The sequence below is a fragment of the Lasioglossum baleicum genome, unplaced genomic scaffold (assembly GCF_051020765.1).
Source record: "Lasioglossum baleicum unplaced genomic scaffold, iyLasBale1 scaffold1873, whole genome shotgun sequence".
NCBI lineage: Eukaryota > Metazoa > Arthropoda > Insecta > Hymenoptera > Halictidae > Lasioglossum > Lasioglossum baleicum.
In genome coordinates, this window is record NW_027470932.1 from 1 (window position 1) to 21,311 (window position 21,311).

Genomic DNA, 21,311 nt, shown 5'->3' on the forward strand with positions numbered 1-21,311 from the left:
TGTGTACCGCACACAGGCGTAGTTTTGTATCAATCAATAGCGAGTAGACAAATATGTTCGCTGCCATGAATAGGAACGAACGTTCTTGTTCTACTACATCTCGCGTAGACACGAGTTCTCAGAGGAACGTGCATCGGCAAATTTTTCGTATCTTCCAATTTCGTTATTAAATTTCCACGATTCCGTTCAGTCGGTGGATCGTCGAGTAAATATCCGCTCGTCGAAAAATGGAAATTAAAGGGAGCTCGTTCGTAATTGTATTCTACCTGTTTCCTGGAACCGTGGCGCGCTCGATGCATCGTTGCTGATTACATCGTGAAACGAGGGAAGCAAACCCTTCTAGCGATCGGCAATGTCTTCTGCATAGGAAAGAATTCGAATTACGCGCTTGAACTGCGCTATTTATCGTTTCGTCTATCGAGAAATTCTTATCGGCGACTCGACGGAGATAATTCTTCGGCTTTCGATGATTCTTGTACGTAGAAACGATAAGATCATCGCGATCGAGCATAAAGAGATGGCAAAAAAGATAGGATATCTCGTTATCCCTCGACGCCTAATTCTCTCGCGCTGTTATACGAAAGCGAATGCATCGCGAAAGCAAAAGCGAACCGTCGCGTTTCCATTCGAAAAATGATAGAGCTTATGGCGATCGAGCGTCCCTTCGCCACACCGTCACGCGGGACGTCCTGTTTCAAAACGAAAAGAAAGAGAGAAAAAGAAAGAATCGATCGGGATGTCAGAGGATAGGAGAGGGAGCGAGAGAGGTGAGAGAAAAGCAAAAACGGCGCGGATACATCTGTTTCCGGCACTTTTTGCTTCTCATTCCGGCAGTGGAGGCTCAAAGGACATCATCGGAAATTCCATACGGGCGCGGAATACTCCCACCGTTCGCCGCTCAATTTTCTCTCTTTTTATTTCACCGCCAATTTACATTGCACTCCCTACCGATCCACGCTTCGTTGCAGCTCACTGACCAAGGTTAACGCCATCACCGACCAATCGGTCAACTCCGTGTTTTTCTTCTTAGCTACTCCCGTTCGAGTGTCAACGACCGAATCGTGTCACCCCATTCACGCTCGCTAACCCCCTTTCAAATTCTGCAGTCTTCGAATTTAATTCGTTAATTAGTCTCAGATATACCTTTACCTAGCGAAGCACCGAGACGCTTAGAGAAATTTCCGCTGTCTTTCGACTAGAATTAGCAAAAGACTTTCGATAAGAAAGAATCGGATCAAGGGGACCGAGGAGGCTAATGTTTCCGTTTAACGTGACAATGCTGCGGAGATTCCTGACTAACGGATACCGGAGAAAAAACAACACGTAAAACGAAGGAAAATGTACGCGTCTAGAGTTCATATTCAGTGCGGCGCGCGAACTGAAAGACAGAATATTTGCGGGGAGAAGGTCGGAGAGGGTCGGAGAGGGTGAAAAAGCTGGTGCGTTCCAGTGCAAACGCCGAGAACACAATATTTCCGCGTTTCCAGCTTTAAAAACTCTGATTGTACTTAGGTGGCTGCGCGTGTGTGAACTCGTACACGTTTAATGAAACTAGAAGAATACCGATAGAACACGCCACACGCAGGATAAAAGGAGGAAAGAAAGCAGCAGCTAGTATTTCCCAACGGATTATACAGGCGCGGCAATTCGTAGCGGTGGAAATTAAATTAAAATACTAGAGAAATCATACAGAAAACACGCGAACTTTCCCGGTTCTCGCTTTCCTTGGTACTTTTAATAGGGGAAAAGTTGACTGGACTTTGTTGAGATAAGGTCTCTGGTTGCTCGACCGAACAGATCTTCGCGTTTTGTATCGTGTAACGCGCCTGTTCGAATATTTCATTAAAGCCTTTCCGTTCCCTCTTGTAAATTGCCTTCCCTCCCGCTGCCCCTCGTTTCCGCTCTATCCCGTTGAATAAAAATAGCGTTTCTCATTCCTAGACGACAGAGAATAACGCGGCTACCACCCCTTCACCGCGCTTCTTTCCTTCCTTCCACTTCTTTTCCTCTTACTTCTGCAAACATATCTTCGCGCGTCGCATTAAGAACGATATCTATATTTCCACCCTTTCCTGCGCTCCTGTTCCATGCATATTCATCCTGGGACAAACTGGATTTTCTTGGCGCCGCGGAAGTTGCCGCGGCAAAACGGGACAAAACTTTTTTCCCCGATGAAAGAACGCTCATCGCGTTTATTACGCTCTGATGCAAGACCCGTGTACGCGATCTCTCTCCCGCCGGATTCGAAACTTCCACACCTGCCCCGACCTGCTTCGTCCTCCGACCATTTCATCGGATTTTCTCCTCCTCCCATCTATACCGGTAATGAAGATTTCCTGCGACGTCTCTGGAGATGCACGGGTTTCCTGAAGGACTCCGCGATCACGGCCAAATACGCTGCTGCTGCCGCTCTGACAAGGGGTGGAAAAAGAAGGCTGTCAGTGAAAGAGGCAGAGATAGAGGGGGATAGAGGGAAGGAAGAAGAAGAGGTAAGATACAGCGGTCGTTTCGCTTATCAATTTCATTTAATCCAACGTTTCCTTGCCGTTTGTTGCTCTCGATATATTACAAATTGTTTCGCCGATCCCCACGAGGAGCCGCTTGTCCACCGAATAGAGAAAATACTCGGGCTTTCCATTCCATAAAATTTGATAAAGTAAGACGTCGGTAGCGGGTGCCGGGGGAATTCGCCGTTAGAGTGAGTCGAAGGTCCCGCGAGTTGCTCGATCCGAGGATCGATCCTATCCTCCATATCCTCGATATAACCATCACTGGCAGACAGATTTCCAGGGCTAGGCATCTCGCTTCCAACCTCCTTTCCTCCCTTCCTCATTCGATTACGGCTCTCGGTTAGTTTCCCCCTGTCTCCGCGAAAGTTCGCTAAATTCCGCATCGGTGTATCCGCGCGATATATGCATCGGTGGATACACCGCGACGCGGATCTCTGCGAGGCTCGCTGCGTCGCCTGCCCCGGCGTCCTTCCGCGTCTCCAATCTTGCCATCTCGGTACGTCTCGGTACGTAACGACGTACAAAGAGAGAAAGGAAAACGCGGTTGAAAGGCGATCATTCGAGTGATTTCGCTTTGATTCGCGGCAGACTTGGCTTATGCTGGCATTTCCGCCTATGAACCGCGCTGACGTGAGTACCGGTCGGCTGGGAATATCGCGAATCAAACGCTCGCGAAATTCAACCGACGATGTTCGGTATGCAAATATAGGTAAGCTCACGTAGGTAAGCAGACATGCTATTTGTTTACCTAGAACGTAATCGAAACAGAGAGCAGTCTGTCGCAATTCAATATCGCCGATGCTATTAACCAATTTGTAACGTGATTCCGATGGTAATTGATCACGAAATTCACCGCTTGAACGCGTTTTATGTGAAAATCAATGTTACAGTCTCGTTGCTTTCGTTTTTTTACCCATTTCTCTCTATTTTTTCCCCCGATAGTTTTTCCCCCTTTTTTTTTCTTTTTTTTCGTATCGAAGCTTTAATAGAATATAATCGATGATACTTCTGTTTGACGTATTTTTCGGGCAACGCTGTCCCGACTATTTTCAATTTTCCAAACGCGCTCTACGGAGTCCTACCTCGGATATCCTGGAAATTTAAGGATAGTAAATTTTGGTCGCGCGAGCGAACGTCGCGCGCAAACAACGCGCGGCGCGTATTATTTTATTACGTATTCGAAACGTGTTTCTCGACCGAGTGGAAATTAATTTAACCGAAATTATCGTGATCGTTGTAAATTCGAGCGGGAAGGAAACCGCGCTGGAGGAGGAATTAAAAACGCTGGGAAAATGTTGAAACGTTGGTAGAACCGGTCGTGAGTGGTCATAAGTAGCATCCTGACGAGAAAGTAATTAGAACGAAGATGTATGAAATTTCTCGCGCGGCGGAAAAACGTTTAACAGCTGTTTAAAATGCACACGGTTTAGACACAATGCTTGATTTACGACTGGCATGTATGCGGCCACGGTGCACTCTAACTGGCACCATAGCTTTTCAGCCGCGTAACAAGAAAAATCGCGTTCGTTCGATCCCATATGCGCGTGAAACGACCAGTCGCTAACAAAAATGTATCGCAATTGCGAACGCGATGACGACAGAGCTAATGAAAGCGGTAAAGTTCATTCCCGAGCGGGATTAACGGCCTAACGGCTTGCATATCCACGCGTTTGCTTCCCATCAAAAATATTTAATCTCCGAATTCGTTCGACCTATAGACAGAATACCGCGGGGGATATCGATTTAAACGTTATTAGCTGGAATGGACGCATTGCTATGATTGTTTCCGGGTATCTCGATCATAATCGTACAGTCTTTTCACTGCATTATCGCATTTATTCGACTGAAATTCATTAGGCGGAATAATTAATCACCGGTCCCAGAGATGGAGCGACGTCCGGGTAATTAGTTGAAGCTACTTCTAATCACTGAACCGTCCAGGTTCGGCCTGTGCGCGGTATTAATCGCATATTGGTTACGGTAATTTTATTAACGATCGCGGGACCATCGAACCGATATCGCGAGAACGATCGAGCCGAGGGACAAATGGGGGTGTCGTAAGATTCGCGGAAAATTGATCGAAACGCGATTGAACCGGCCCTTTATTCAGTCGCAGGCCCAGTGAAATATGACGCAGCTGACGCGACAAGAGAAACACATAGTCGAAGATTAAGCTGCGACGAGGATCATTCGCGCGAAGATTGATGAGTTTCTGCGATCTCGACGGCCCGGACGGCCCCGACGGCCCGACGGCCCCGATCACCGAACCAGAGTTTCCACAAGATTCTCACCACCGCGATCGTTCTTCTTGGCCCTCTGAATAACTACCACCTCGCTAGTTACCCTCCGTTTCCGGCCCTGCGTTTTCCTTTCTTTTCCATCGCAATTTCCGTGAGAAAATGAACGACCGGTATCTGCCGGTTCACCGGTCGAACGAGCAAACTTTTCCATTCCTCCGCGTTGATCCGCAGCCGATCATCCAGCCACGGAAGACCTCTCAGACGCAGGATATTAAAAGTAGATTAAGATCTCGAACTTCCGACTCTAGATTCGATTGTTCGCCACGGATGGCGCATTATCCGATGGTTATCGGGGCTGGACGCTATGCCGCTGCGCGGAAAAACTCTCGCCGCGAGTAACTTCCACGCGATTGCCAAACGATCTATCGATATCGCAGACATCAGCCCCGCGATGGTTTCATCGGCAAGAGGAGCGTACACGCGAAGGAGCAATTAAACACAGCGACTCTGACTCTGTAATAACAGGGAGCCACTGCGCGAGTAGACTTTGGATAACGATGTTTGAAATTCGAGCCTCGCGATCGCAAACGATGCCCCGGCGTCCGGCGATAAAACCCAACTAGGTAAATTTTTTCCAACCGTTACGGCTACAAGTAAAAACAGTCCCAGATATAACCGTTAGTAACGGTTAGTATACGAACGTTCTTTTCGAAACAGTTGCCAGGAGAACCAAAGTCGCGTTAGAAGCGTTACGACGAGAAAGCTTGGAAATTGTATGGGTTTCAGCTATAGGCCCGGTACCCTTTCAAATATCGCTTTCGTATCGCTTCCTATTTCAACTCGCAACTTACTTTCCACGCTGCACGAACCATAAACGAAATTCACGCCTTCGCTGATTTCTCTTCTTTCTAACCGTTGCAGGAGATGACCATTCCCCCGAACTGTTTCGACCATCCGAATGGATATTACCACGGGTTTCTGTGTCCTCTCGACGCCGACGTTCCAACCAGCAAAAACCAACGCATAAGTAGATTAGTACAACTTAATTAACACTTGGCTGTAATAGCCGCCATCTAGCCCATGTGTTCAAGGTGTAAAAAGAAGTTGAAAATTTTAGCTGATCGCGAGGATGGAAAATTTAACTTGCTACCGCTTCTCCGAGATTTCTTCTTTTTATCACGTGAGATTTTACAACTATTCCATTTCTTTTGATTCGATTTTAATCTTATACCGTTGCTCGATAATTGTTTAATCGATTATTTAGGACTCGAGAAATCGATATCGTAACGATTCTCAACCCTCGAGTACGACGCTTTTGGAATACGAGTTACGTTTATCGAATTTATCCCTCGTAGCTATATGCTTGTGCTTTTCGCGTGCGATCGATGCCACGTTCGAATTTGTGGCCTCGCTGGTGGATAATCGCGTTTCGCGGTCGTCCTAGTCCCTCTAAAAACGTTAATCGCGCGATAATTGTACTCGCAGAACGAAACGAACGATAGAGGAGATCCGCGTAACTCTGTTAGAAGTTTAATACCGGTGGGTATTGTTTACAACGCAGGTTTCTAGATGTCGAAATTTTAAAAACTGCCTCATTTCGCGAGCGTCCTCGTTAAGTACTAACCGGTGAATCCGTTTCGTTTCAGAAACTTTAATTCTCTGTTTACCTGTTCACGGCTTTCGCTCGGCCGCCGGCAAACAGCTTGGAACTTTTAATTGCCTTTCCAGGGGTTTTTCTGGAAGCACGGCGAAAAAGCGCGAATTAAACTGTTCTCTCGCTGAAGATTTTGATACCGGAATGGTCGCGGGCCGGTTCCTCGCGTTAAAGTCACGCGTTTCGACGATCCTTTCCTTCGGCGTGGCATATCGAGTAGAAAATTGCTGCCCTTTGGAGACAAAACTCGATCGAGTTTGCCTGCGATCGCGGGAACGAAAGACGATTATTCGGAAAGTCGGGGAAGAATCGAGGGGATCGACTTCAAAAAGTTGCCGGATTTTGCTACAGCGGAATTAGGGGAAAAATCAACGACTGCGTCGGAGAATCGGGGCTCGTTCGCGGCAATTTGTTTCACTTTGCGGCCAGACTTGCACCATCGTCCTACTTCCCGCTGCCTCTCGATGTTCCTTTAATCTTTGCGACCCAACTTCCATCCTATCATTCCTTCCGCCTAGTCCCTTCTCACAGCCGTTTCTCCGTTTCACGTTTCTTTTACGTCGCTACAGACTTTAAGACCAACTTTTCCGGTTATCTACCGGAAGACCAAATTCTTCGCGTGTTTCTCCCTTACCACCACCAGGGCGCGAGTTAACCTCGGTCTGCAAGATCGAAACAGCGTCTCGAAAGTCGCGAAGCTTGCTCTCGGCTCGGGTGCGAGGATTAAACGCATCCTGGTTTATTCCACCGGTTTATTCCACCAATCGTGATCTCTCCCGACTGATCCGGAGCAAATATAATACTGGGGATATTCGTCGAGGTAAAAGCTAAGTAGCACTAATAATAAATTAAGCAAACCTGGGACGTGTCTCGGGCAATGGTCGGACGTGGACGTTCAGGTGAAAAGGCACGCGTTCGATGAATATATTCGTCCAGAAATTTCGCACGCTATTCGAGCACGTCGAGGCAGTTTTTGACGTTGGCAATAGACACGCGATAGCTCGTGTCGCGTCTAATAAATTCTAAGATCACGTCGTTACGTTACAAACCGTTTCATTTACGATATTCCGGTTTGCGAAATATTTTCGCAGGACCGGTGGGGACCGATGCCAAATAGTTAGGCGGCTGTGATATATGGGGAATAAACGGTAACCGGTGAGGGAGCGGCCCGATAGCGGGATTTTTCAATAAAGGAAATTGTTGCATCGCGGCGGGGCCGGTAATTGTCGAGGAAGAGGAACGAGCCCGCGATGTAAACGTATAGGCGTTCCACGGTCGAACGATTCTCATGATCTACGAGTAATTTGCCAAAGTGGACTGGGTTCTTGGTTCCTTGGCGCGGCCGACTCGCGCAAACGTTACAGAAATATTGCAGCGCGAGCAAACTTTCCGGGAAACCGGCGGGGCCGAAAATCTTGGGTAAACAGCCACGCACATACCTCTGCCGTTCGACCACATCCCCGTTTCAACTTGACCCGAGGGAAAATTACTCGAAAGCGTAATTTGAAAAGTAACACGCGTATTTCCATCGACCTCGTTCCCTACTTTCAGCCTGAATATCGGATTATTCTTTCAGACGGGCTGGTGTGCGAGAATCTTTCGTATTCGTTCGATGGCTGTTCGGACCGAGTCCCGAGTGGATAATTAACGAAACTCGACGGATAGCGAGGACGTCGAACGCGTGCCGAGAAAATCTCTCTCTCTTTCGCTCTTTCCCTCTCTCTGTTCGGGAAAACGGAGCTCGGCCGAGGACACCGTGTGAAAGACGAGTGCAGCCTCGGGAAATATCAATGGCCGCTTGTCACCGAGGAAAAATGTGCTTGGCCGTAACCGTGAGGTGTTTGCAGGACGGTCGGAGAAGGCGGCACGCGAAGAGGAGCGTGACGCTGGGCTGGGAGAAAATGAAAGCCGACAACGAGGAGGATCGATAAGTGGAAAACCGAGGTGAGACTGGCGGCGGAAGGGCGCACTGCAGGATCAGAGGGCAGGATCACGCGGCGGCAGGATCGTACCGGCGAGGGTGTAGTCGCATTTGCAATCACCACACCGGAATCCAATTCCCTCTATTCGCGACGCTTTCGTTTCTCATGGTTGGGCGGAGCGCGACGGGTTCTGGAAAGAGGCAGCCATCAATCGGTAGGCGCCCAGCCGAAGCTCGGGGGTTCAAGCTGACGCGCGAAATCCCACCATCGCCTTTCTCCTTCCCGTCCCATCGATTTCACCTCTCGCCCGCGATAATTTATTTAAACCAGACCCGTTCGCCTGCCAAAGAGTAACCGACAATTAGCGGGAACGATATTACGAGGCTGGCGCGCCGCGAGGATTCCTTGGAAATTCGATCGCACGCGATATCTCCAGCGACGCTTATTATCGCCAGCCGCGTTCCCTCACGAGCTGTTCGATTAATTCGTCGACTCGCACTGACGCCACAGCTCGTTATATTCGCCACGCTATCCGCCATTCGCGGCTCAACCGCATCTTCCGTTGCTTTTTCCGTGAATACCACCGATAGCGAGGCCGGAAAATCCACGCGCCCGTCCAGCTGTCCGTATTGAAATAATTACTCGCGCCGGATTAGCCATATCGAATCGTAATTACGCCGTGTCGAATAATTATTAATACGTTCCGGTAATTTCGCTGGAAGTAACGGGAAGCGTTCGAAACATTTTCCGCGATTTCTGTTTCTTCCTCCGGAACAAAGCATAATTAATAAGGATCGTGTAAAAGAGGAACGAGCGAAATACCGGAACAGCGCGGGCCGCATTGATGATACGAAATATTTTCATACGCTATCCGTGCTCTCCTCTGTCATGTAATTTCTCGGGTAACATCGCTCAATCCTGAGAGCTACCGTGGTCTTTCCATTTTCGCTACCAACACACCGTTGAAACGTCGAACAAAGGAGCGTTTATAAAATGCATAAAACGCGAATAAAAATATAAAATGGAACTGTAATGAATATGCAATCGGCCTTTGTGTTTCACATGGACGGTATTTCAGATTATATTTGAAATATTAAAATTTGTTCTGTTCAGGAGTGGGTTTTAGACGAGCGATATTAACGTTCAACGAAGCTTTCGTTCCGCCTCTTTAATTTTCCACAGAGTCTGAATAGACGTTTCTAATTAAATGGCAAAATTAAGCAGTTTCGCACAGCTGGCCACGGCTAGAGACTCGCTCGGTTTGCGATGCGCGACTTCAGCCAGTGATTATCGGTTAATTAGCTTGGTAAACCTCTAGTTTGTTTACGGTAAAAAGAACCAGACGGACCGAACGTGTTTTCTTCGAGTTCTCTCAACTTTTCCATAAAACCATACCTTTCCCCCTCTCTCTCTCTCTCTCTTTCTCTCTCTCTCCCCTGCTTTCCGCGTTACCCGCGTGTCTTCTCTCCGTTCGTCCATTATTATTTTTATTTCGAAAGTTTACGCTCGCCGTTCGCAACAAGGCGTTCGGAAATTTCAGCTGGAACTTTGCTGCCCGGGTTGCTGGTGGCGAAAAGTAAAGAGAGAATGTAGAAAACTTCATAAAGCGGAAGCTAAAGGGGAAGTCGTACTTCCCTGGAATCGGCTGGAAGCCGGCTCGAAGTCGGCCCGATATTTGACGAGCGAGACACGCGCCGAAAGTTTACAGCGGAGCTGTTTCGCCCTGTTACTCCCTATTTCTTTCTATTTTTTCCTCCCCGATTTCCCGCCCTTTTTCTTCCGTTGCTTTTTACGCAAACAGCCGCGTACGTGGAAAAAGTGTAAGGAAGGGAATTAGCGGGAATGTCGGGAGCGAGATGAAGTGGAATTACTGGGAACGAAGAGGCCGCGAACTCGTGTAAATTTCATAGCCCGGGCATACCGCGCGAAAGGAGAACAATAAAGCGTTTCATTCCTTTATAAACAAATCTTCATTCCGCTGTTCTTCGGCCGCGCTTGAAAAACTAAAGTGTCGCTAAATCAAGAGGGCTTTAAAGTTGCAAGAAACCACGGCACAATAACTCGGAATGAAGTTCGAATTTTACGACGACTCGTATGAATGAGGAGAGCACAATACACGCCGCTGCGAATTATCTCGTAATTTAAATGAGAAAACGGCGTGTTTCTGAATAAACTTACCTAGCTGAATACTTTCGTTCGAATTTTTCCCTTTGTTCGAGGAAACAACGGGCAAACCGTCGCCAGCCGGGTCTTAACGAAGACGCGAATCAGCCAGCGTGAAATATAAATTGCGGAGATGTGCCGATCGATTCGAGATGCCCGTTCGCGCGAGAATTCCCGCTCGTTTCCATCGGCCTGCCCCGGTATTTCCAGACAACGCAACGATTTTCGATCAGTCGCCTCATTTTCCCCTCATATTTCATTCGTTCCTGCGAACCTCGAGACGGACCCCGGTCGTCTCGGTCCAACGATCCCCGTTTCCTTTTTATTTTCCTTCCGAAAATGCTACGCGTTTGCCACGGTGCAACCGCGCGACTGAATCTTCCGACCAGACGAACCTGGAAAAAAGTAAATTCCCGATTGCGAGGTTTTAATCGCGTCGCGAGTACACCGCCGGAATTCACGACTAGGCGAAATTGGAACGAGAGTCGACAATTATATCGGCGGGGTGCCCTCTGGCAAGAAGAAATTAGTTTCTCTGATATTCAATTTTAATAGCTGGTAAGACCGCAAGAAGGAACACCCGTTCTATTCTTCTTCTCTTGCTTTCCATCTCATTGGCTTCCTGCCTTGCCCGCGAAAGTCCACTAAAGATTGTTCGATAACTTCGCTTTCCGGAATACCTCGGCAAAGAAAATTCCCCGCACGAAGGAACGATAAAACAAAGGACAGGAGAACAATGATAACTAATTTCAATGGGCCGTCAAATACGGGTGAATACTATTAATTACCGATAACAATTGTCCATTAATCTTGCCGGGCGTTTATTGAAATCATAGCGATATCGCGACACGATTTCGACGAGCCAATAGGGAAATTCCGATTAAGAATTATCACAAAGATATTTCTGTCCGCTTAATCCCATTGCCAAATCTATTTTGCGCATATTTAGCTTTTAATCTGTCGTTAATTGCGCGACAATACCGGCAACGAGAAAACGAGGCGTTTCACGTCATTACGACACAACGTCGGACCGCGTTTAAGTCAGTATGACTAATTAATTCGGTAAATCACTGTTTCAGCGCAATGTCGTTACAACCGCTAATATATACCTCGCAGGCTACTTTGTCAGCGAGCGATTATCGTCAAATTATATTATTCGTTCCCTAGCTCCACTCGTTTTATCCAGCATTATTGTAAACCACGCGTTTCACCATTTACCATCTGACACAGCCAACACATTTTAGCCCAAACATAAGCAGCTTATCCGGCTTTTCTGCTCGTTTTCTATACCGTAATTACATTCGAGGAAATATCTTCGACCAGAAGGGAGAGAGAGAGAGAGGGAATGGAAGCTATTTCAACGAAAAGCGTATGTTACCTTGCAGTACAGCTTGTTCCAAAAACGCTTCGCCAACGCTTTCTGCTAATTGCAGCGGCGCGCTGGCTGTTAATTACAGCAAAGAAATTGCTCAAAGGGGTTGCACGGTTTCGAAGAAGTCATCGTGCCAACGCCCCTTGAATCAACCAGGAAATTTAATACTCACGGAAACGTTCGGAGTCGTATTCCGATTGAAATCGCGGAATTACGAAATTTTCTCTCGCTTGCAATTACAGGGAAATATCCGCCCGTGTCAGAGACATTCTCCCGATGCTTTAAACAGAGCCAATAAAGGTCGATAAAGCCGTGTCGATGCATCGGCAATATTTTCATACTACTTAATAACGTCTGTTTATTAACGATTTTCACGTAACCGGCCGGGAGAATTATGGCGCAGTTACGACGCGCGCCGTCCTTTCGTCGCTCAACGATCGCTGCTTTTACGTAGCAACATTTTTATTGCTCTGTCCCAGATTATTGTTGTTCCGTCTGGCTGCTTCTGCACACAACGTAATCTAGTTTACGCTGCAGAGGAAATGTTAAGCACGGGGACGCACGCGGCACGCAGCGGCCGGAAAAACCCGTGAAAAACGCGCGTTCTCGTCGTCATAACCGTTCCTTTTACGAGGACACACAGTTGTCCTGTACGTGGCGGAAAGGTCTGGATGCAAAGGTCGAGGGAGCTCGTTCGATAGCCGGACCTCCAGGCAATCCTTTTGTCGCGCGTTTTATCATAACGCGACGGACGACAAGCGGGCACAATGCGCTTCCTACCAACGAAATTAGTACGCCGACAGTGGCAACGCGTGTGTACGCCAACCAGGGATACATTCTCGCTAAAAGGTATTGTGTCTGCACGCAATTAAATGCATCTCGTTCGACCAACCGATTTGTCGCGTTTAGCATCGCGTGTCGTTAATCACCGGTATTTCTCTTCTTCGACTTTACCCACGATTAGATCCTATTTGCACGACATCGTTCTTTCGCGAACCTTAGTCGAATTAGCCTAAAAACACGTACAGAGCGACGCAAAGATGCACGCTTTTCCTTCTTTATTTTCTTTTTTTTTATTTTCAGTGTTATACCGTCCACGACACGGCGAGGATGCACGCGACGGTGTCCAAAGGCGAGAGTCTCGTTAATTTGGAAAACCGTCCGATCGGTTTCGTCGCTGTTCCTGATAAGCTTGGATACGTAATCACAGGGGACATCCATATGTCCGTGACGATCGGATTGTCAATCAGTAAACGTCACTTCCGTTAAAAACATCGGTCGCCGTTCGTTGGTTTTCGCGCGCGTCGATTTTTGATTCGCTCTGTGAATTTCTGCGCTTCCAGCCTTCTCCGTGCTAATTGGGCAAGTGATTTGGAACGAATGAAACTCGCGAATGTTTCCACTCGCTTATCCCTTTTATTCGTTTATTTTTTTTCTCGTCTTATCTTTTTTTTTTCTTTTTATTTCTCTTTCAATCGATGCAACAATGAGGAAACAAACAACGCTGCGTAACAGGAACAATTGCAACGTAACAAGAAATCTTTGGTAATGGAAGTGACAACGACGTTCCGTTTAATGGTGATGTCCTCCGCTGTGGTCGTTACCATCGCTGTTGAGGACGTGAGCGAAAAATCCGTCCTTTCCTGCGCGATATTTCACCGTTCTAATGTTACCACCCGGCTCTTTTATCGTGTATTCACCGACCACTTCTTTACCTGCAAAGCACCGTAAAAAAGAACGATTATTATCGGAAGCGAGCGGGTATACCCGAAATGTGATCCGAGCGTGTAAATAATTTTCACTCGACGGGCTGACATTTGTTCCCGGTAAAGTCAAAAGGAAATAACTGAAAATTATTTCTTGTTTATCCCCGAGTGAAGGAATTCGGAGGAGTAATTTCCTCGGACGAAAAATCGCTTGGTAAAATTCGCATGACACGCGTAAACAGCGGAGAGTAAAATTACGTTGGAACAAAACGAGTAGTAGGCCCATGGAACTTTGGTGAAAAGCTGTTTCAAAGGTTTATCGAGGTGCTCGACGAGATATGTCCCTTTCAGACAAGTCAACAGACGGTTATCGTTCAGCGTTGCTTCCCGGAATTATCTCGCTTCAGATGCATCCGTTTCGTTGCTTCGTCTTCCAATTTGCACGCGAAACTCGAAGCTGCATGTCTCGAGTGCAGGGATGAGACGACAAGCTCACGCACAAATGGCATTCATATTCGAGGTGTAGCTAGTTAGCGGATTAACGCGATAAAGTGAAAAGGGATAGGTTCGTCAGCAGCCTCGTCGTATCGCGAATTATTTCCAAAGCAAATCCCCCTTTCGCGAATAATCAACGAAGCCACGAGAGTGTTTCTTCTCGCGGAAGGGCCGGGACGTCAAACGCACTTCGCGATACCGATCTCGTTCTTTGAGTCTGCCAGTCGAGCAATTTCGAAATTTCCACGCTGAATGGGCTCTGCGTGGCTCCGCAATCGAGCATGGTTAAATCGAGATGTTCCAGCGGAAGATTCGCTTCGCCATAGGTAATTACTTCTCTCGTTAACTCTATTAGACGGCCGAGGGTAACCAAACGACAGGAACTCGGAGACGTGCCGTGGGGAAAATGTTGCTTCCAATACATCGCGGATATTCCGAACGATTTTTCGTCGGGCCAGATTTAAAAATCACTCGAAGCTACTCGGCGTCTGTTAAACAATCCGGTGGAAATAAGCTTCTCGAGTTTTCGACGTTCGAGGGTCATTAATGTAGGGCACAGTCTGGTTTTAATTAGGCCGATTACATAGAAACGAAGGTGGAAGAAGCCGTGGATGTTAGGAGACTTGCGACAAACTCTCGAGTTCAAAAGGGTGCGCAAACGAAGACGACTTTCGAAAGCGTCCTACGCGCTCGGGACGCCTTTCGAATCACGGTAAACTAATTAAAAGACGCGACTCGAGGATCCGAGAATTTTCCATGGACGGAGCACGGGAGGATAAGTTTGAACTCGAGAAAAGAACGCGATGTCTCGGAAGGCTCCTTCGATATTCCAGACACGATATCGCCGGTCACTCCGCCAAAGATCGTTCTCTCGTTTCTTACGCTTCCCGTCCACTCGTTATTTTGCTTACCACGTTTCCACGCTGTTTCTCACGTGTCTGCTACTTATAGTCGTACCAAGCGAATCGGGACAGCTTTCTTTCGCGGCAAACAGAAGATTCATTTTTCTTTTTCTTTTCTCGCCGAGTGACCTACCGTCTCTGTGCTCCTTCTGTCCGTGATAGTCCCCGGTGTGGTGATCCTCCACGCCGTAAGAGAACTCGTAGTGCGGATGTGCCACGTAGTCGTGGTCATGATGGCCATGCTTCCCTTCCCAAGTCACCTCGTGAGCCTTGCCTACCACGGGTCCGTGGAAATGTTGGAAAGAGTGCGCGTGGCCGTCAGCCTCTACCTTCCGGTCCAACAGCACCGACACCACCAGAACGGATGCGATAAACTAGCGGAAAACGGTTAATTTTGCATCGTTCGTATATCGGAGTGGTTCTGCTTTTACTTTCACGGGGATGAAGATAAAGGGAAAGAAAGGAATTTTCAGGACCAACGAACGAGGCGAAACGTTTCCATCTTCAGAATTTCCAATTTACAAAGCGATTAACCGATTTCACGAGGAATCGATAAAAGACCAGAAGAATCTTCATCCTGGTCTCTAAGTAAATGGTAGAAAAGGATTGATCAAAACCGGCGACTGGAAAACTCGACGTAGATCGGCCAGGATGAGAGAAAAATGAAGAATGGTCGATCGCGCGATGTACACTCACTTTAAAAGCCATATCACTGTCGGCTGGCCGTGCTATGTCCCGGTGTAAACAGATAGAACAGATCGAATATCAGGAACGATCGATATCAGTCGTCGGCGATCGTCCGAAAACTGAGTAGTTCGGCTGGATGGTATTGTTCCTTTTATAGGTCCACTTTAAAAGTTTCCCTCAGCTTAATTCTTCTTTGGATCCATGCCCGGAACTTTGCCGCTGCAGACGTTGCAAAACACAATTATTCAAGCGGGCCGAGGCCGCAAAAAGCGTGGCGCGGTGCTCGCTCGAGCGCACATTAGCCAATCCCGGCACACTAATGGAGTTCGTTGAGAAAGAGGAGGAAAAAATGGAACGCAGGAAAGGCATTGGTTCCTTCAGCTTTGGTGACACACGCGTATCGATCATGGGCATCGGCTGCGCGTCATGCACGATAGATCTCGCAGATTCTGTTACGAGTTCTCCGCTTTCTTCTCAAACGCTCTACTCCGGAGCCGCGATCGCATGCTCCATTTCCTCCGAAATTCCACGTTACGTCGGGATTGTTTAGAAACCCGATTATCGTAACTCGACGTCGTGCTGCGGAAGCTGTTTCTCCCTTGGTTCCGCGTGCCTTTGCGCTACGCGACCCCTTAAACACCTTAAACACCAACGAGCACTGCTCCATCCAGGATACACCTCCATTTCTTTCTCCAGCATTCTTAAAATTCCCTTTTTATTTCCCTTCTTTCGCACTAATCCAGACAAGAAGGACGTAATCTTGCCGTTCGATGGATCTTATCGGCGCAGTGGCGAGAAAATAGCGGTCAGACGTGTGGGTGTTGCTGAATATTCACGGCGCTGGTCGGTAGCCGGTGAATGTTTTATTCCCGTCGACGATCCTTACGTTATTAACAAAAACTAGAGGATTCTATTTGCTCTGTCGCGAAGCGAAATGGTTCTCGCCGACAGAGAGAGAGAGAGAGAGAGAGAGAGAGAGGTGGAGAGGAGGGATTCTGGCACACGATGTGCTGGAGCGGCGGAAGTGCTCGAAGAGGCGCTCGGCTTTTGAGTTATGACACTTTTTGAGTCGAGGAGTCGCAATGTGAATGGCGCATCCGAGTCCAGCGTAATATCATACCTCGATCTCAGGGTTGGGTCGGCGATAAATCTGCCTTAAATAAGATTTGCCGGCGACACTCTAGCGAAATAAAAGGAACGGGGGCCGGGTCGTGGAGAGGTCGGGAGGCGGCCACCGTTTACCTTCCTTCGACGTCGCCTACTTCACCTCGCCGATTGCTAATTTTCGATTTGCCACTGCACGCCACTCGAGTACCGTCTCTAACGAAATTTCTCAAACGTTTTTCCTGCTAGAACACGCTTGTCAGCTTTCATCTAGATCCGGATGTGTCAACCTGCTCCGGTTTATCACAGCGGTATCAAACGCTGGCCCGAAAGGTAATATTCGATAAAATATATTTAAAAATAAACGTAGAACTTAAACTTTCGAGTATACGCGTAAATAACTTTTTTCCTTGTTCCCTGGATGTATTTTTTATCGATAAATTTGTTCCCTCTGCCCCTCGAAACTCTATGCCCTCCTTCACCTATATTCCTCCACATCCGCAAAAGTTGGAATTCATAAAAGGTAGATGTATCGTGGTCTCGAGTTCGCCGGCCAATCCGCGATCGGCTACCATTTGTGGCCCGGCCAGGAAAATTCGGCGTCAAACACCCCGAAGGGCCACGTGGCTCGCGGAACGAAATTTCCGTGCGTAACGTGTAGTAAAATTTTCCTTATCGATGAAACGCGACTGCTTGGCCGTCGTTTCATTGCTCACGTTTTACGGCGCACGCGACGCATACGTGTTTCCGAATTCCTGCCATACGCGCGGACACGTGATGCTGGAATAGTATTCATATTTCAATCCCGCGAGACGAGCTCTCGGAATACAACTCCCTGCCTATACCCGCAAACGAGAAATTGGCACACCTTACACGATAAATCACGGTACTACGCGAGTACGTATAGCTTTCGGCTTGTTTGCTTCTCAATTTTGCCCGCGTTCGCGGATATTACGCGCGATAGGAAGAAAATATCCTTGCCTTCGCGGCTCATTAAAGCAGGAATGCTATTAGAAAAATCCGTGCTCAAAGGACTCGATCGCTTTCCTGATCTTCCGCTGGAAACTCGGTACACGAGCAAACTATTTTAATTAAACCGAGTCTATCCGAGAGCTCGATGTCCCTCGCGGTCGTGTACACGTCGATGGTCCTTGATCTCTATCTTCCGCAGCAGAGTCAATATTAATCGATATTCGGAATCGGTCGACTCGGTTCCAACGATCTCGGAAGTTCACGACGCGTGGCAAACCGTGCGAAAGGAACACGGCGATGAGCGTGGAGCGGTAAAGTGCGAGCAGCTAACCATCGTCTTCCAGAAACTCGAACCCTTTGTCCTGCGAGGGCGTCGCGGTGTGTAGTGGCAGGGTGCAGCGTGCGCGGATGAAATATGCACGCGGTGGAGAACGAAGCGGAAAGGAAGCGCGTGGGAGAGGAAAATGGAAGGAGCGTTGCGCGGGTACGTCGATGATTGCCAGGTAATATCGCGATAGAAGAAGAAAGAGAGAGAAAGAGAGAGAGAGAGAGAGAGAGAGAGAGGGAGAGAAGGGCAGGAGACTGAAAGCCGAGGGATAAATCCCGAGATTAACGGTACGCTGGCCGTTTTATCCCCTAGCGCACACGCGAGAGTCGATTGCGGGTGGAACCCTTCGCGGGATGACGACTATGTTCCGAGTATCCTCGGGACAAATTCCAAGGAGATAGTTACGGCTAGAGAGAAAGACGAATAGTTCTGTTTGCCCGCGAATTCGAAGGCGTCTTCCGTTCTCCGGTTCCTCCTTCGTTCCGCCGACGTTCTTGTCTCTGTTTCTTTCGCTTCCTCTGGAAAGCAGGAATCCCAGCTGCCATCTAGCTCGCCAGGGCGTCGACCACCGCTCCTCGTTTATGGGTCACCATCTATCCCGTGCCTCTGGCACAGAGACCGACCACGCTCTATCCAGAATTCCTCCTTGACCTCCATTCGCCGTTCGGAATTCCAAAACAACGAACATGCTCCGGCCACTCGTCTGGCCGCTGCTTCCCATCGAGACGCTTCTTCAGGAACAAGCGCCGCGCCAAGCGTAATATTCCCGCGCCAAGCGGATGCTGCGGTTTTCTCTCGAATTTTTCTAGTTCTCATGGAAATCCGCAGGAAGATATACCCCGGGAACAATATCCGCCGTTTCGAGAGTTATCGGACACCGTTTCCTCTCATCGAGAACCTCGTTAATTATCTCGCCGGGGAAGCTGCGAACAAACCGGATATCCTGCCTCTGCCCAATGCGAGATGCGCGAATCGAACCGACCGGGACTGGCCGATAGGAGAGATAGCGGAAGAATTGCAAAAGGTTTCAGAGCGTGTTCGAGCGGGAGCGAGCGAGTTGGATGGATTCCAGAGTTTCCTTCGGACGGGAATCTTCGCCGGCGGATATGGCCCGGACATTTTCCCCGTTAGCTACCGCGACGTTGGCTTCGCTAACGAGCCGAAGCATTTTCCGGGTCCTTGCTAATTTTCCAAGTGTACCGATTACAGGCTGATAGCCAGCGCCCGGGTCAGGCCGGTGTCGCCGGGTTAATTGGTTTTCATGCCAGCGCTGAAGTTACGGATACCCGGCTGGGATTATCGCGCGCTGTAAACAGTGGTCTCGCCGCGATACGCGGCAGAACGGGTCAGGGGCTTTCCTTCCCAAAGAAATATCCGCCCTCGTATTTTCCTGGTTATCCTGTTCGCGCTGTTAGTACTTAATTGCTCGAGTTTACTTTACGCAAAACGAAACGGTTTCCTTGGAGAAAAATAAAACAGCCGCGATACCGGCTGACAGAGAACCGAAACGTCCGAACGAATCGTGGAATTGCCAAGCGCGGCTAATGTGCCTCCATGCGCGGTGTTTCCAAGCGCGTGACATGCCGAGAAAGGAAAATGATCGATTTTCGCTTAGAGTTAATTCGTCGCGATACGTTTATCCTTCTTTATCCTCGGTTGAAAAGCAGAAGGCGGGTATAGCTGAAAGGATAATGGGCCGCCTTAAAAGTCAAAATAGAAGTTTACGAATTCATCGAGTTGGTATTACCGGTAGGTCTAGGTTAGGAGTTAGGATGCGTTCGCCTGGTCGATCCGAGAACGCGATAAACCGGCGCATCCGGAACACGGTACAACAGGAAGTTGCTCGCTGCCGTAATCACTGTCAGGATTCCACGGATATTACGGAACCATGCTCGAATAATGAATGATAAACTCTTCTCTGCATATTCCGCAGATGCTGGGGTGTGCGTGTATCGTCTTTAAAGTGCATCGTCGTGGCTGTGGCAATTCGGAGATCTGACGGAAGGTACATATGCATGAAGCAGCTTAGCCCTGCCCTCTGCTACTCGCGTTATCCGTGCATCCTTGCCGTTAGAATAAAATTATAGCCCGCTCGATAATCGATAAGCGTCCGTGTAGATCAAGTTAGCGACAGCCGCTCGGAACGCACAGCCTATTAAACTTTGACAAAACGACGATTTCCCATACTCCTTTTCCCACGGAGTTCCCGTTTTCCGATAACGCCGCGAGGACGCATCGGAAAAAACTACGCGCGGTACTTCGTTGCCGAGAAACTAGACCCGAAATTCTCCTACCACCGAAGCACAGTATTATTCGTTTATTTTAGCAGTAGTTGCGAAACCGCGAAAGATGGTTCACGCGTTACGAAACGATCGAATTTACAGCGTATCCCGGCGAACCGTGTTCAACGTTCTACGCTGTACGGACGTTAAAACTACCAAGCCCTGTCCTAGTTTCTCCGCGATCGTATTCTAGATGAATTTCCATAGATGTTTCCGCGTTTAAACACGGGTATACGCGCGTAATAAAAATCGAATTTCGCGATAGCTCTGGGCGAGATCGAGGCAGATATAATTGTTAAGAAGAGGGAGACGCGTGGATGTATCTAAAGAGGAGGAGGCAAAGCGTCGAGTAAGGTATCCGTTGCTGCGACGTTAGGGTAATTCGAACTATCCAGTGGGCGAGCGTTAACCAGCTGGTGGCAGTATAGAGGCAGTTTGGTGGGCCTGGGCCTAGCTGGCTTACCTGGAGAAGGAGAGGACGGAGAGGCAGCGAGTGGTCGTCGAGGTGGCGACCTACGGCTGCCGGGGACTCCCCAATTCGTATGCAAATGCAAAAGCAGCCGACCTCCAGGCATTGTTCGTCCAGCAGGGAGTTCCAGTGTCCCAGGGCTTAACTTACTAGGCGAATTTCCGGAAAACTCTAACGGGAGGCACCGGTGTAATTGATACTCACCCTCGCGGCGGACGTGCAGCGCGTCGCGGCGCGCCGTTCATCTCGCCTCTTCTTCTTTCCATCCTTTTCTCTCTCGACCCGCGCGAACACCGCAAAAAGGAAGGAAAAGAGGGAAGGATTGAAAGGGCGCCATGTACGATCACCTTTGTCGTCTGGCCACCGCCATTGTCGCTCCTCTTCCACCGTTTAACGCTGTTCCAACTTCTCTTTGAACAAGTTTCCAGCAAGTCTGCCGGGTATGAACGCTAGAAGTCCCTCGGAGGCTAGCAAGCCGCGTCGATCGATCGCTATCGAAATTCGC

The 21,311-nt window shown here is 48.5% G+C and overlaps 1 protein-coding gene across 1 annotated transcript; it reads right to left on the minus strand.

Annotated features, from left to right (window-relative positions):
• Nucleotides 1–13,433: 13,433 nt before the first annotated feature.
• LOC143221075 (cuticle protein 7-like) lies at nucleotides 13,434–15,672 on the minus strand. The gene is made up of 3 exons (XM_076446605.1): nucleotides 15,661–15,672; nucleotides 15,098–15,338; nucleotides 13,434–13,576 (listed from the first exon to the last, which is right to left on the minus strand). Exons 1-3 carry the CDS (start codon nucleotides 15,670–15,672, stop codon nucleotides 13,434–13,436), a joined length of 396 nt encoding a protein of 131 aa, XP_076302720.1.
• Between the last annotated feature and the right edge of the window lie 5,639 nt (nucleotides 15,673–21,311).